At 40.2% G+C, this 17,787-nt stretch overlaps 1 protein-coding gene across 1 annotated transcript in view; it reads right to left on the bottom strand.

Moving 5' to 3' along the window:
* Positions 1-17,787, bottom strand: part of stxbp5l (syntaxin binding protein 5L) — a 512,076-nt gene that overhangs the window by 291,885 nt on the left and 202,404 nt on the right. Inside the window, exon 5 of the mRNA XM_060832791.1 lies at positions 16,678-16,812. Within this exon, the coding sequence (XP_060688774.1) occupies positions 16,678-16,812 (135 nt within the window). The remainder of the gene's footprint in view (positions 1-16,677; positions 16,813-17,787) is intronic.

Below are 17,787 nucleotides of genomic sequence, written 5' to 3'. Positions count from 1 at the left end.
TAAAGGTGCAAAGTATTAAGGGTACAAACTAATATAATTTGTTACCTCTTTTTGTGTTTGATGCTGACAGAATAATGTAATTTGGGTACAAGGAGTATGTTTATGCCTGATCTTTCATAGAACTATGCTATCTTCATATGCTACTGTTTAAATACAATGTTATTTTGGTCATTCTTTTGGAATATGTTGGGATGAATTCTATACTTGACTAGAAATATACGAATATCAGGAATAGCATGAGTACACTATATAGCTCATCAAGCCTGCTTTGCCATACATTACCATCATGAATAATCTTCTGTTTCAATGCCACCGTCACACCATCTCAGAAGTAAATAAAATTCTATCTTCCCTAAATATTCAATGATGGAGTTTTCACAACCCTCTGGGATACAGAATTTCAAAGGCACACAACTATCTGAGCAAAAAAAACTTGTCCTCATTTCAGTTTCAAATGATTCCTCCACTTATCTTGAGGATGTGCTTTTGTGTTTAAGATTCTCTAGTAAGGGAAAACTACAGTCTACACTATCCAGCCTATCAGAATGTTGTTCGCTTCCATTAAATCACCTGTCTTTTTTCTAAAGTCCATGCAGTAAAAGACAAATCTACTTAGCCTCTCATCATGGAATGATCATCTCACCCTAGGAACCAAATTTGTTAACTTTCTCACATCTAAAGCAAGTGCATCCTTGCTTAAATATAGTACCCAAATGTCTCGTACTATAGGTACACTATACAACTAAAGCCAGATGTTTTCCAGTTCTTTTGCAATAAAAGGTGACTTGTAATTTGCCTTCCTAATTGTTTATTGTGCCTGCACGCTAACATTCAGTGCTTCTTACACAAGTACATTCAAGTGTGTCTGAGCATCAACATTTAACATCTTTGAAAATAGTATTCCATTTTTCTATTCTTATTGCTAAATATTGTTGAACTTTGCTACTGGTATTCCCGCATAATATTGCATTTGCCACCTTGTTGTCCACTCGCTTAACCTCTCTACATTTCTTTGTGATCTCTTTCAGCCATCCTGACAGCTTAAATGGGATTGAAATAGACACAAAATGGCAATGTTGCTTGTAATCCTCTGTTCAATCCCACCATAGCAGCTGATGGAATTCAACTTTTTTAAAAATGGGATTACATTCTCAGTAATAGTGACTACAAAGCCATCATTAATTGAAAAAAGTCATCAAGTTCACTAATGCCCTTTAGGGAAGGGAATCTGCTGGTCTTCCCTTGTGTGATCTACATGTGACGCTAAAGGCAGCAAATGCCATTGTCAGAGATGCCAATACTCTATGAAAAAGTAAATTAAAAACAAACCTGTATATATTACTCAGTTATTGTGTCCAAATCATTAATGTAAATTGTAAATAGCTGGCACTCCAGTGCTATTCATTGCAGCACTCAATTAGTTGCAGCCTCAAAATTTGAAAATGTTCCATTTATCCATTCTCTACATATTAATCAATTCTGCCTTCAAGCTAATGTATACAGAATTGCCACAGCGCAGAAGGAGGTCATTCGGCCCATCATGCCTGTGCCAGCTTTTCTAATGAGTATCGCACCTTGTGCCTTTCTCCCACCTTCTCCTTATTTATCCAGATCTTGTGATGATGATTTTGTTGGAAGGGTTATTTAGTTTCTCTTTCATGGACTGTAGTTACTGTGTAGAAATCCTTATCCCAATGCAATACAATTATGCTTACTCCTTAGGACCAGGTTTTAGACTCTGGATTCTTCTGATTTTATCAAAGGTTTAGCTTTCTGTTCATATCTCCTTCATAATCTGTATAAATAACTATTCAGCCTCTTCAACCATATTTTTCCTTCTGTTTTCTGTGAAGCTTAAACCTCTTGTTGTATCAATGCTTGTTTGAAACCTGGCTTGAGTCCTTTCACTATAGCATCACTCCTGGCATTGCTAACTAAAAGGACTGAGAAGCAAATCACAGCTCCTGTGCAACTCAACCTGTTTTTTCAGGTTTGTCATTCTCTTGAAACTTGCAAAACTTAAGCCAGTGCTTCTGTGGTTGCGCCTGTTTATTCTGATTTGTTTAACATAGATCCAAAACTCCATATAAGCTGGCATCTTTTCATTGAATTGATGATAAACAGCTTGTAGTTCATCCTGCTTCCTTTCTTTCTCTTGCAGCTCTTCATTTATCTATGTGAGCTGAGCAGAGGTCTCCCCTAAATCTTAGAGATGGGAGTCTCATGTTTGGATTTGTCCTGAACTGAATGTTCAGCTTTTCCTTCTTGAATCTTCCTTTGTTTCACCACAGCAGAGTTTTGTTTTTCGCTCCATTAATTCAGAAGCTAGTGAAATGCTCCATACCTTTTTTCATATTCAGCTCTTTCCATGTTTCTTGAATAGCTATTGCAGTTTCTGTTGTGTCTCTGATATCTAATTACTTCCCTTAATTGTGACTAGTATGAAATCACGCTATGCTGTTATACCAGAAATTGCTGGTTTATCATTGGCTTTGATATAGAACATCTATGATACGCTGGTGAATTGATTTGCACACCATCATTAATGATCCCGTAAGTGAAGTGGGTGAACTGTTGTATGCTGGAAGTTTTACTTTGGTCGGTTTTCATCATTGGCACATTTATTTTGCAGGAGTACGTCATTCACATTTTCTCCATGTCAATCTGACGCAATAATGAATAGTCACTAGTTTTCTGAGGACAGATAATTTGGAATTTTGCAAATGCTTCAGACAGTGCAATATTAGTGATGTTTATCCACGAGACTGACTGTGAAACATATGGTCATTATTTTTTGCTTAATTGTTTCCATCATCAGATTTTTGTTTGTCGATCACTTCATGTACACACCTCAGGTGGATAGCAGATGGTATTTACTGTAGCTAAAAGAAATTCTTTGTGCATGGTCATTTTAGGTCAGTGCATGGTTTTCAAATTTACATCATGTTTTGATGTAGACCACTGCCTCTGCTGTCACTGCTGATTGAAAGCTGGGCATTTCCTTGGTGTCTTATGAATGTGTCAACTGATAAGTTTGTACTGGGACCTGTTAACTTTGTTGTTCTCAGAATATTGCTTTGCACTTAAGTCCACCTTCTAGTAGCTACATGATGCTACAAGTTTTCAGTTTGCTTAGAAAATTTGCCTAAAAGTTAGAGACGGATGCAATTACCAACTAAATATTTAATGCCACATCTGAAAAATCACATAATTAGCACTTTTATCTGCATCTGCTCATAAAGTCATCTGTGAAATTTGTAGGGTTCTGTCTAAATGACTTGAATGTTAGTCAACAGATTTAGAAGTTCAATCTAACTCTGAATTAACCTTCTAATGTGGTCCATATCTCTTGTGGATCTTTTAGTTGTTTGGCCATTAATCCTAAAGTATTAAGTCTACACAGATCCGGGATTCTCATTTGCTAAGCAATTCTTTATGGCTTATTTTTCTGTAATGGACACACTTAAATCAGGAAATCATAACTCTAAGCACTTTAAAAGATTTCAAATTTTATTAGGAGGTCCCAATTTGTGGTGATTCTGATAATATGTCATTGACCTCCTGATCACTTGCCTTTGTTAGGGAATCTACACTTTGTTAGGGACTTGTCTGCTTACCTGTAAACTGTACTTTCAACACTCCAACACTATGTGGAACAAAGACATCAAGAACAATTCAAGACAGTTGACAAATTACAGCATATGGTGGAATCTGTCCCAAAAACAATAAATGCTGGTGATCACAGTGGGTCAGACAGCATCCATGGAGAGCGAGCAAGTTAATATTTCTATTCCAGGTGACTCTTCATCAGAGCTAAATTGAAGTGTGAAGTGGACAGCATTTATGCCATATCTTGGGGGGAGGGTGCGGGGCAGTGGGTGTAGAGTGCTAGTGGAGAAAAGATGTTGATAGTTCAGGTTAAGTAACAAAATGTCAGAATGGCAGAACATTCTGCCAAACTTGAAAAGAGAGTAACCGGGACAGTGGGGGTAGAGGAGGACTTGATAATAAGCTAAAAGAAAGGGAAGAAATGGGAGTTGGTTCACAATTTATACGTGTGAACTCACTAGTAAGTTCAGAAGGCTGTAAAGTGCCTAGTCTGAAGATAAGATGTTGTTCTTCCAGTTTTTGCTATGATTCATTGGAACACTCTAGCATGCTGAGGACAGACACATGGACAAGTAGGATGCTGTGCTAAAATAACCGGTTATGGGAAGGCTGGGGTCATGCTTGTGGACAGATTGGAGGTAATCCGCAGAGCTGTCACCCAGTTTGCATTTGATTTCTCCAGTGTAGAGTAGGACACATTGGATGCAGCAAATACAATACACTAGAATAGAGGAGGTATAGGTGAAATGTTGCTTCCCCCGGAAAGACTATTTTGCCCTTCGATGGTAAGCAAGGAAGAGGTGAAGGGCAGTTGTTGCACCTTCTGCGCTTCCATGGGAAGGTGCCATGAGGAAAGGGTGTGGTGGTAGTGGTTATGAAATGGATTAGGGTGTCCCGGAGGGAACAATCCCTGCGAAATGCAGACAGGGGGAATGAGGAGAAGATATGATTGGTGGTGGCATTCTGCTGGAGTTGTCTGAGATGGCAGAGAATGATCCTTTGAATGCGGAGGCTGGATGGATGAAAAGTGAGGATAAGGGGAACCCAATCCTGCTGTTGTGAGTGATGGGAAGGGCAAGGTTGGAATCACAGGTGATAGATTGGATGCAATTGAGGGCCCTGTCAACCACAGTGGGTGGGAAACCTCAGTCATGGAAGAAGTAAGCCATGTCAGCAGTGTTGTCATGGATGGTGACATCATGTAGGCAAAAGAACTGGGAGAATGGGATGGAGTCCATGCAGGACATGGGTTGTGACAAGCTGTAGTGAAAGCAGTTATAGGAGTCAGTGACTTTGTAGTAGATAGCAGTGGCTAGTTTATTCCCTGAAATAGAGACATAGAGGTCAAGGAAAGGAAGTGTTAGAAATGGATGACATGTATGTTATAGTGGGGGGGGAAATTGGAGGCAAAGTAAATGAATTTTTCAAGTTCCTGATGGGAGCATGAAGTGGCACCGAAACAGTAGTCGATGTACTGAGAAAGAGTTGCGGGAGGGGGCTAGTATAAGACTAGAACAAGGATAGCTCCACATACCTCATCAATAGGCAGGCATAAGTGGGACCCATGTGGATATGCATAGCCACTTCTACGACTTGGCAGAATTGAGATGAATTAGAGGGGAAATTGTTCAGTGAGAGAGCAAGTTCAGCCAGGCAGAGGACAGTAGTGGAGGATGGGTATTATTCAGGCCTCTGGTCAAGGAAGAAGCTGAGAGCTCTGAGACCATCATATTGGGGAATGGAGGTATGGAGGAATTGGACATCCATGGTGAACAGGAGGTGTTAGGGCCAGGGAAATGGAAATTGTCAATATGGTGGAGGGCATCGGGGAATCACGGGTGCAAGTGGGCAGAGTGTGGACAAGTGGAGAGAGGATGGAGTCAGGATAGGGGGAAATGAGCTCATTGTGGCTGGAACAGGCTAATATGAGATAAAGATGCAATCTTGTATGAACGTAGCACATGAAATGCTTAAAGGTGAAGTTTCTTAAAGGAAGGTACACATTCACCATTTACAAGTGGGAACGTTTTCATTCTGTTCAAATTGGAGCAATTCATATCCAAATGCAGTAAAACTTGGATAATATCTTGGCTTCAGCTGACATGTGGCAAGCATTATTTGTACCACAAAACTTCCAAACAATCATCATCTCCAATAAGAAAAAAAACTAACCATTCAAGGGCAATACCATTGCTGAATCCCTCATTTTTACCAACTAAGGGTTATCATTGACCGAAAATGAACTGGACTAGCCATATAGAGAATCATCAAGTCGTACAGCACAGAATCAGTAACTACTGAAGCTACAAAAACAGGCTACAGGCTAAGAATCCTGTTGTAAGTAACTCACCTCCTGACTCCACAAAGACTGAACACTACTCCTAATTGTCTGAATGAGTGCAGCTTCAACCATACTCAAAAAAGCTTTATAAAAATTATCCAACACAAAGTACTCCACTTGATTGGCACCAAATCCACAAAAATTAATTTGCTGTACCACCAATATACAGTAGTAGCAGTCTGTGCTATTTATAATATGCACTGCAGAAATTCACGAAGGCTCCTTCGACAGCATCCTCCAAACCCACGACTACTACCATCTTGAAGGATAAGTGCCGTAGACAGAAAGGGAAACCTATAAGTTCCTCTCTATAAAAAATGACTTCTCATGATTTTGAGTATTTCAATCAGATTTCCTCTCAGTCTTCTCTTATCCAAGAAAAACAGTCCAAGATTCTCAAATCTATCTTCATAACCGCAATTCTTGTAAACATCCTCTGCGCAAGACTTGGACAGCATCATGGCTTGGACTGATAAGTAGCAAGCAACATTCATGCCACTAGTTGCCAGGAAATGACCTCAAGAACTTGTGGTGTGAAATGGGTCTGGTTTCAGCAGACTTCTTTTATTATGTGCATCTTTCTGCAGCAATCTTGCATCTGTTTTTAACTTTTAGATTTCCTTGCTGGATGTTGTACACCAGCTATCTCTGCTGGCGGCCTCTTCCTTGTACACCTGTTGATCAATGACAACTAGCCTTTGAAATGTTTTTGAGGTGCACATTAGTCTTGCTTCCCAGAATCCTCTCTTTGAGAAGGGCAGATTGCCTTTAAGAACAGATGGTCAGCTGCATCAGCACCATATGTTCAGTTCCCTGTTGAATACAAAGACATCCAGCACAGTATTAGCCACTCAGTCAAAAATGTTATCATGCATATGCGATGGCAGCACCAAATCAGCATACTGTTCACCTCCACCAGAACCAGTGCTGGTATGTGGGCATGACAGGCATGTCCTCACACCTGAGAAATCAGGAAAATTAAGGTTAGCCTAGCACTGCTGCTGGCTTTTAGGTTTAATCTTCACTTTCATACCTGATTTCTATGTATATTATGTTCTCCATTGAATTGCCTCAATTCTAGAATCTGTCTTGTTCCTGCATTCGTTTTCAGTCCTCCGTAGAGATTTTGTCATGTTACTCAGTTACCTTTGATCAATTCTTTAAACTTCTCTTTCGATCCTGCTCTGTATTCAGCGCCAGTCACTGCTAAATATTTTGTTTGTTTCTCTACCTTTTAACAAGCTGGTTCGTACCAGCTTCTCAAATTCCAACTACAATTTCCATTCTTACATGCTCTATACATCACACAGCTGTTCCATTGGCCAACTAGGTTTCCATGAGAAGCTTCTTTACCTTAGGAGTTGTGGGTTTTGGAATTCATGGTGAGACAAGAAATATCAACATTCAAGATTAGATTAGAGAGGTAGACGAAGGAAAAGGGGTGAAGAGAACAGAGTGAGTAATTTTGATTAGAACCATTTGCTTAAGTAGAGGATGAATGCAAGCACAGAATGCTTAGGCTAAACAGCCTGTTTCTACTTTTTATCTTCTAAATATTTCTATGTACATGCCAATCATCAGTACTTCACACTAACAATCCACTTAATCACGTTGTGTCTGTGTCAGTATCTTTTGACCAAGATTAGGGCTATCTGCAATGCATTGGCAATTGCAAAGTCAACATAAAATGTTCTGCAATTTCTACATTTGAGCTTGTATGTTACATAATGAAATTACACCCAGTGATACACCAAAATGTCAGTTGGAAATATAACAGAGATTAATTCACAAACATTACTATATGAGTTCCTTGCCACCTGGTACGTCTTCTGATGTCTCCACAAAATTGAATGCAACTTTCCTCTGCACATATATATGCCAGGTACATTACCAGTGATAGGTGAAAGTGAGGACTGCAGATGCTGGAGATCAGAGTCAAAATTAGAGTGGTGCTGGAAAAATACAGCAGGTAAAGCAGCATCCGAGGAGCAGGATAATTGACCTTTTGGGCAAAAGTCCTTCATCAGTAGATTCATGACTGCTGGTATGTAGACTCAGATTATTACCAGGATAGATGCAGATTGCATAGGAGATGCAAACTCTCACAGTAGTCCACCAATCTTTGCTTCAGCAGATTATTAAAACTGCTGAGGTGCAATGCCACCATGGAGCCAAAGCTTACTGCCATCTCTGAGAATGGCAGCATTCATCCTTGTACTATTGCACACCCTTGCTATTGCTTGTCAGCCAGCCAGCTCAAATTACTCCTAGCAGTTTGGACCATCCACACCGAGGCAACAGTCAAGAAGGTACAACAATGCCTCTTCTTCCCCAAGAGGCTAAGAAAATTCAGCATGTCCATAAGGATCCTCACCAACTTTTATAGATGCACCACAGAAATCATTCCAACTGGATGCATAATGGCTTGGTACTGCAACTGTTGTGCCCAGGACTGTAAAAAAAACTACAGAATGTTGTGAACACAATCCAGACCATTACACAAGCCAACCTTCCATCTATGGACTGCATCTACACTTCTCGTTGCTGCAAAAAGGCAGCCAACATCATCAAAGACCTGTCCCACCCTGGTTATAATCTCTTCCAACCTTTCCATCAGGCATAAGACACAAAAGCTTACAGGTTCAAGAGCAGCTTCTTCCCCGCTGTTATTAGACTTCTAAATAGACCTCTTCAATTTCAAATCTAATGTTGCTCTTGCTTTTTGTACACATTTTTTGCAGCTGTAACTTTTTATTCCTCATTCTGTTGAATCACCCTATGATCATTGTATCTTTGTATGTTATGATCTGCTGTACTGCACGCAAAACAAAACTTTTCACTGTTCTTAGGTACAGGTGACAATAATACTTCAAATCAAATCAAAAGCCATGCCAGAGTGGTGCAATTCAGAGCCAGGTCTTCAAAGTTTAGCATTCTATAATGTCAACTGCTCTCTTTCCCATTGAAAGTCAGCACCATTCCACTAACCATATGACAATTAGAAACACTAAAGTGCCAAACTAGGCAAGACTGAATGCACATGGGTGGATAGTTTTATTTTTCTGTTATGATTAACATATTGCAGGATGAAGTTATAGAGTGATATTTTTGGAGTTGGCCTTTATTGAATGATGTTGGCCAGGGGATCGAATAATTGGGAGCTTGAAATGGATGTGCTGTTTGAAAATGATAAAACTATGTTGGGTGTGGTGATGTTTATTTCATCTGAAGCAAAACTCAGTCTGATCCCTCTCTCTCTGCTCAGTTATACATGGTGGATGTAGTTCCTTCCATTGCTCCAGGAGGCACTCTAACACTGGTTAGCCTTTCATTCCAAGGTTGTGAAGAATGCAAACTACCAAAAGTGTGAAAATCCTCCCAGACATGTGCTGCAGAGATCCTGCTGAATGATTTACTTTAGAGGATTGACAACTTGCTCTACATTATGCCTTTCATTGAAGGACCACTGACCTCATGACGTGTGTGAAGCCATAGGTAGCTCTTGCCAGCATGCAAGCAACCTGTGGTGTGACTTGCAGGCGAAAACACAGTTGCTATTTCTGCTTATTGCAGGCTAATAGCATAGTGGGTATTCAATGAAATGAACTCCTTCATTTGGTTACATGCCAAATGCATGCTGACAATGGTAAGCTCCTGTGGTATCAATCCCATTGAGATTGTGATCCCTCTATTTTCGTGAATCCATGGCTTTTCCATCTTGGAAACAGTAGGATAAAATCCCATCTCTTTCTCAATTGTGCCTCTGTTACTTTCCTGTTGCTTCTATGCATGGTGAACTGATGTCACCTGCTGCTACCTTTATACACCCAGTATGTAGAATATAAGGGAAACAATGATCTTCACAGCCATGAGGAGGATAGTCTTCACCTGGTTTACAGTTTCATGTCATTGTGAAAGAGACAGCACAACTCCATCACTATCCCCTTTGTGAAGTGTAACCTGTTGAGGCACTGCTCCAAGCTCACTGTGAGATAGAAATGGTGGTCAAGGAGACCCTTTTGGGATGAGCCCCTCTATGCACACCCTGACTTGTCTGTCCTTACAAAACTTCCCTTCTTTTCCTTCTTCTCTGCATATCTTGCTTATGTTTCAGTACACGTGATACTATAAATGCTTTCTCCGTGTCTGTGCAATGCTATGCTATTGTTGTCTATCGGCTATTACAAAAACCTTCAACTTGCTCCAGAAATGCATGACAGTGCGACCAAGTTGCAGATGAAGTTTATTTTACTTATGTGTGAACAGTTAATGTTTCTGAAAGCACTATGGTCCTTCATTAGCAGTATATCAGAACTAGTGCAATGTATGCATGTAGATATACTCCTTGAGCTCAAAGACATTAAAAGTCATGATCATGATCTGATTAATATGAATGGATTGAAACAAGGCCAGTATACTAAAAGTGTCAACATTTATGCATGCTACATTTTCCTTATTCACTACTCAAACAAGAAGTGTTGAGAAGCAAGATGTATCCTGTTCTGCTACTACTTTAAGAGTCACATCGCTTATAGCAAAGTCCTTCATTTGGTTACATGCCAAGGGTGCATGCTGTCAGACAATGGTAAGCATGTGTGGCATCAATCCCATTGATATTGTGGTCCCTCTATTTTCATGAATCCACATGCCTTTTAGTTCTGGCTTTTCCATCTTGCAAATAGTAGGATAAAGTCCCATCTCTTTCTCAATGGTGCGTCTGTTACTTTCCTGTTGTTTCTATGCATGGTGAACTGATGTCACCTGCTGCTACCTTTATACATCCAGTATGTAGAATATAAGGGAAACGGTGATCTTCACAGCCACGAGGAGGATAGTCTTCACCTGGTTTGCAGTTCCATGTCATTGTGAATATAATAAGTGCTTTTAATTTAGTTATGCTGGGAATGCATATTTATATAGCACATGAAAACACCTTTTTGTCCATCAAGTCTGCACTGGTCAAAAACAAGCACCTAAATATCCTAATCTCATTTTGTAGCACATGGCCCATAGCTTTGGATGAGGTAGCATCGCAAGTATACATCTAAATACTTCTTAAATGTTATGAGGGTTTCTGCCTCTATCACCCTTAAAGATAGTGAGTTCTGGATTCCCATCACCCTTTGGGTGAAAAGAAAATCCTCACATTTCCTCTAAACTTCCTGCCTTTATTTTAAATCTATGACAACTGTTCATTGATCTCTCCACCAAGAGGAAAGGTTGCTTTTTGTCTACCCTGTCTGTGTCCCGTGTACTTTTAGATTTATCAATCATGTACACCCACAGTTTACTCTGCTACAAAGAAAACAGCCACAGTCTATCCAAGCTGTCATCATAAACAAAATTGTCTAATCCTGGTAAATCTCCTCTGCATCCTCTCCAGTGCAAATATGGACTGCACACAATACACTATCTGCGGCCGAACCAACAGTTACACAGTTCCAGCATAATTTCACCGCTCTTAAACTCCATGCCTTGACTAATAAAGGCAAGTATCCCATATGTCTTCTTAATCACTTTATCTAGTGACTTTAAGAACTACCTGGGAAATACTGGAAGATATTAGACTATTGAACATTCTCTGGATTGTACACTTTTTTTGGATACTGAAATCATCTGTTTAATGTGTGCTGTAAGTCACCTATGTTTTACTATACATAAAATGACTTTGGAGAAAAAAATCCAAGCAAAATTTTCAAGGAGATAATGGATAGAATAAAACAAAGATCTAGAAGGTTTTGTGGGAACGAGAGAGACTCACGGTTGGTGGAGTGGGGGGGGGGGGAGGAGGGAGCAGCCCCAAGTTGTTGCTTCCAGAGGTGCTAGGGTTCATGATGTCTTAGATTGTGTTTTCCAGATTCTTGGGTGGTGGGGTGGGGGGGGGAGGGAGCAGCCCCAAGTCGTGGTCCACAGAGGCACTAACGGCATAGGTAGGAAAAGGGTTGGGGATTTAAGGCAGAACTTCAGGGAGCTATGGTGGAAGCTCAGAGCTAGAACAAACTGTGTTGTTATCTCTGGTTTGTTACCCATGTCAAGTGCTAGCGAGGCAAGGAATAGGGAAAGAGAGGAGTTGAACACATAGCTATGGAAATGTGCAGGAAGAAGAGTTTCAGATACCTGGATAATTAGAGCTCATTCTGGGGTGGGTGGGACCACTACAAAACAGGATGGTGTACACTTGAGCCAGAGGGGTACCAAATCCTGGGGAGGAGTGGGGGGTGGAGCAATTTGCTAATGCTCTTCGCAAGGATTTAAACTAACTCAGCAGGGGGATGGGAACCTAAATTGTAGTTTCAGTGTCCAGGAGGTGAGAGTTTTGAGGTCAGAAATAAGGTTTCAAGGTCGCAAGAGTGCACTGACAAGCAAGGAAATGGTTCAAAGTGTGTCTAATTCAACACTAGGAGCATCTGGAATAATGTGGGTGAAGTTGCAGCATGGGTTGGTACCTGGGACTTCAATGTTGTGGCCATTTCGGAGACATGGATAGAGCAGGGACAGAAATGGTTGTTGCAGATTCCGGAATTTAGATGGTTCAGCAAAAACAGAGAAGATGGTCAAAGAGGGGGAGATGTCACATTGTTAGTCAAGGACAGTGTTATGGTGGCAGAAAGGATGTTTGAGGACTCGTTTACTGGGGTAGAATGGGCTGAGGTTAGAAACAGGAAAGGAGAGGTCACCTTGTTGGGAGTTTTCTATAGGCCTCCAAATAGTTCCAAAGATGCAGAGGAAAGGATAGGAGTGTGAGTATCAGGGTAGTTGTTAGGGGGGAATTTAACTTTCCAAATATTGAATAGAAATACTGTAGTTCGAGTACTTTAGATGAGTCAGTTTTGTCCAATGTGTGGAGGAGGGTTTCCTGACACAGTATGTAGACAGGCCAACAAAGGGCGAGGCCACATTGGATTTGATACTGGATAATGAACCCTGCCAGGTGTTAGATTTGGAGATAGGTGAGCACTTTGGTGATAGTGATCACAATTCAGTTATGGTTACTTTAGCGATGGAAAGGGATAGGTATACACTGCAGGGCAGGAGTTATAGCTGGGGGAAAGGTAATTATGCTGCGATTAGGCAAGAGTTGGGATGCATAGGATGGGTAAAGAAACTGTAGGGAATAGGCACAATTGAAATGTGGAGTTTATTTACGGAACAGCCACTGCTTGTTCTTGATAAATATGTGCCTGTCAGGCAGGGAGGAAGTGGTCGAGCAAGGGAGCGGTGGTTACTAAAGAAATTAAAAATCTCTTGTCAAGAGGAAGAAGGCTTATGTCAGGATGAGACATGAAGGCTCAGTTAGAGCACTTGAGAATTACCAGTTAGTCAGGAAGGACCTAAACAGAGAGCTAAGAAAAGCCAGGAGGGGACACGAGAAGTTGTTGGCAGATAGGATCAAAGAAAACCTGAAGTTTTCTATAGGTATGTCAGGAATAAAAGAAGGACTAGAGTAAGATTACGGCCAATCAAAGATAGTAGTAGGAAGTTGTGTGTGAAGTCTGAGGAGATAGGAGAAGCACTAAATGAATATTTTTTGTCAGTATTCACACTTGAAAAAGACAATGTTGCAGAGTAGAAAACTGAGTGTATCTAGACTAGAAGGGATTGAGGTTCACAAGGAGGAGGTGTTAGCAATTCTGGAAAGTGTGAAAATAGATAAATCCCCTGGGCTGGATGGGATTTATCCTAAGATTCTCTGGGAAGCCAGGGAGGAGATTGCAGAGCCTTTGGCTTTGATCTTTATGTCGTCATTGTCTACAGAAATAGTGCCAGAAGGCTGGAGGATAGCAAATGTTGTCCCATTTTCAAGAAAAGGAGTAGAGACAACCCTGGGGATTATAGACCAGTGAGCCTTACTTCGGTTGTGGTTAAAATGTTGGAAAAGGATATAAGAGATAGGATTTATAATCATCTAAAAAGGTATAAGTTGATTAGCGATAGTCAACACGGTTTTGTGAAGGGTAGGTCTTGCCTCACAAATATTAATGATGTCTTTGAGAAGGTGACCAAACAGGTGGATGAGGGTAAAGCAGTTGATGTGATGTATATGGATTTCAGTTAGGCATTTGATGAAATTCCCCACAGGAGGCTATTGTACAAAATACAGAGGCATGGGATTGAGGGTGTTTTAGATGTTTGGATCAGAAATTGGCGAGCTGAAAGAAGACAGAGGGTTGTAGCTGATGGGAAATGTTCACCCTGGAGTTCAGATACTAGTGGTGTACCACAAGGATCTGTTTTGGGGCCACAGTTTTTTGTCATTGTTGTTAATGACCTGGATGAAGGCGTAGAAGAATGGGATGCGCAGCAATGTGAAAATTACGAGGTAATCTGTTTTTGGGAGAGGAACATAGGAACAGAAGTGAGCCATGCAGCCCATCAAGCCTTCTCCACCAATCAATTATCTCCATATCCCTTGATGCCATATGTCTTCAGACATCTACCTATTTCTTTCCTGAATATTCTTAATGATTGAATTTCCAAATTCCTCATGGGTAAAAACTTTGAAAGATTCACCACCTTTGGAGTGAGGAAATTCCTCCTTATCTCAGTCTTAAATGGTCTACTGTTTATGCTGAGATTCTGTCCTCTGGTTCTCGGCTCACCAGTCAGGGGTAACATCTAATCCATGTTCACCTTGTCATAGAGTTTAAGAATTTTGAAAGTTTAATAAGCTCACAACTCATTCTTCGAAACTGCAATGAATACAGATCAGGTTTCCTAAATCTCTTCTCAAAAGAAAATCCCGTCATCCCAAGGACTATTTTGGTTAGCTTTTGTTGTGCCCCATCATAGAAAATTATATTGGTTGAGTGATAAATAATACTAGGATACCAGAGAGAACTCCACTGCTTTACAAAAAAAATGCTGTGGGATCTTTTACACTAATCTGAACTGACAGAGGGGGCTCAATTTAAAATTCCATCCAAAAATTACACTTGCCATAGTATAGCATGGTCTCAGAACTGCACTGCAGTCTCAGCCTTGAATTTTGTGTACAGGACTGCAGGACTTCATCTTGGAACTTTGGAAGTCAGAGGTAGGGATGCTACCAACTAAGGCATGCCTGACAATGGTTTTAATGGAAGTAAGGGTGTAACTCAACAGATGTAGCTGCAGAAAGGTCATGTTGAATAGAAGGTCAATGGGGTACAACCACTAAAAATTTGAAAGTCCAGTCATAAGTGACTTGGGTGTAGAGTTTTTTTCATAGTTAAACACAGAAGGAAATGTGTTTAGGAAGGGAAAGGGCAATGTGGGTAGAAAAAGATAAGGAAGTGTTCAGGTATGGCCTTAACTATCATTAAACAGAGTGAGTAAAGATAGTGATGAGATCAAGGACGTAGCTCAGAGTAAGGGTAGGGGGGTTAACATGGAAGGAAAGATTTAAGTATGACAACTCCTGCTCATCTCTATGACAACCCAAAACTGTACTTCTAAACGCAGTTATCCTTTCCCATTTTTAGAAAATCTGCTCATCATAACTACCTAAAAAGTAGCAAGCAGCAACTAGAACCACATGTACCAGACAGATAATTTGAAGTGGACTGTTGCATTGAACTAAAAATTGACCGTATCTTAAATTTCATTTAATTATTACCACATCAAATACCTTTCCTAACCATACATTTGGAAGGAATTATGACTCCCTCAAAATCAACATGCAGTTCACTACATACTCCAACAAATTAAGTAATTCAAACCCACTTCTATGCAGAAGCAATCCTGTATCCCCACCACTGAGTCTCTAAAGTCCCCTTCTGAGAGCTCATTTATTCCGAGAAATCTGAACCTTTCCTTCCAGGGTCTAGTTGGGCCAGGTGGTCGGTGATGTGCAAATATGCCATGCTAAAATACCAAAGTCAAAGAGAACCTATTTATTGGATGAGGGGCATTTTTGTAGTAAATTGCCTGCCAACAAAGGAGCAAAGTAATGCTGCTGGAAGTGCTTCAGCTTTTCATCTCTCAAACTGCAGCTACCTGGGCATACATGAAAAAGTTAATCTGCATAGAAGACAATCATTAGTGCTTTACACAATGCTGTCTTGCTTGTTTCTTGATGTTCAAGAGTAGTGTCTGACAAATTAAATAAATGAATGATGGTGGAATAGTAAAATCTTTTTGGATTGCTGTTGGTCTTGATATTCTTAATTAACCACTTCTGACCCATGAAGTTGTACATATTAATAAGATTTAATGCTGGATTTAAGGACTGTATGAGATGATTACAAGTACTGTGCAGTGGTGACAGAAGGCCTGAACAATCTTAGGAAGAGGGATTCTTGAGCAGACTCTCTTCTGCTGCATTAAGAGCTCTATTCCGTGGCAACATTGCTGGTCCTTTCTTTCTCTGGACTTTCTGCTTCCTCATCTCAGTCCTGTAGCTCCTACTCCAGTCTCTTTCCACTGACTGATGAATAGGTCCTTTTGTGTTGCTAAATTGGAATTATCAGGCATCATGAGATTCACGCAATACTGTACTGAAAGGTGTAACCAAAATTATTGTAAGCCACAGTTTTGTTTAAGAGTTCAATGGTCTACTTTACCAGAAAACTTATTCTTGAATGACTTTTGTTACAATGTATTGATATTCCTAATAAGAAACATATATCTGATGTTGATCTATGCCTCTATGATCTATGAGGAAGAAAAAAATCAAGGTGGACTGGTGCACAAAGATGTGACTTTCTTTCCACAATAATGATCATTACTTAGTCATGGACAATACTTACAGTTCTATTGCTTTATTCCACATTATGACATATCCCGATAGGACAAATGACTCGATATTCACAACGTATGTATTTCCTCGCTCTGTGCCCACATACAACCACTTACTCTGGAAAGGGAGATGGCAGAAGGTAATCCTGGATTAACAGAAACATGAGTTATAACATAAAATACTTCAAAAACTCATTAAAATTTTACATGTTTACAAGAAAGAAAAATAATTTTCCCAGCGAGAAATTCATTTTATTTTAATCATGAAATGATTGGAAAACACAACTGTTCCAAACTTTTAATTTGAAAAAACTAGTTGAGCTTCTGTGATCATGCACACAGGAGTCAGGTATAAGTGGATCATTAAGGTTGAACAAGTGTATACGGCCAGGACCACTGAATTGGACGAAGAGTGGGAGAGCTCAATAAGGGCAAAAAGGATAAAGAGGAGAGAGACAGAGAGGATAAGATGCAGGAAGGAGTCAGAAGAGATGAGGGAGAAAGGGAAGAAGATGAAAAGAGAGAAACAGTATATAGGTAGAATTGAGAAGGATGATGGAAGAAGGGAGAAAGGAAGGCTAGTTAAATCAACAAATAGCACAAGGAAAAGGTCACCAGATTTGGTTTGGTAAGGAAGCTGCATTTAAGTCCTGAAAATTATGCTTAAGAGTAGAAAAGTTGTTCAGGAAGCTGAGGGATAGTTTGGATGAATTAATGATTCTCAGTACATTTAAAACTTCACTCTTAAAATCCCAACTATTTAGCACATGCCCATCTATTCATCACAATGTTCCTGCAGCTATTGACCTGCTCAATTGTGCCCTAACCGCCATCTTCACTGTCTTGATCCTTTCAAACCATTATTTCCTTTAAACTTGGCCATTAACCCTGTACAACCCACATCTCCACTCACTTAATTCCATAATTGACTATAAACAAATGCTGCCATTTACTACCACTTCGCGCCCTTCCCCTAGTCCACTAGGCTGAAGTTGTCTAAAGTTCTCTGTTGCTCCCGGTTTAAATTTGTATCTTTCTCTAGTTTCTCCCCCAACACATTTTTATCTCTTGGATTTCTATGTAAGAGAATTCCTGCTCTTCCTGGCCCCTCATCATCTCTG

The sequence above is a fragment of the Hemiscyllium ocellatum genome, chromosome 12 (assembly GCF_020745735.1).
Source record: "Hemiscyllium ocellatum isolate sHemOce1 chromosome 12, sHemOce1.pat.X.cur, whole genome shotgun sequence".
Classification (NCBI taxonomy): Eukaryota; Metazoa; Chordata; class Chondrichthyes; order Orectolobiformes; family Hemiscylliidae; genus Hemiscyllium; species Hemiscyllium ocellatum.
Note: the sequence above shows the minus strand (reverse complement) of the source record. Positions and strands in the feature narration are given on the sequence as shown.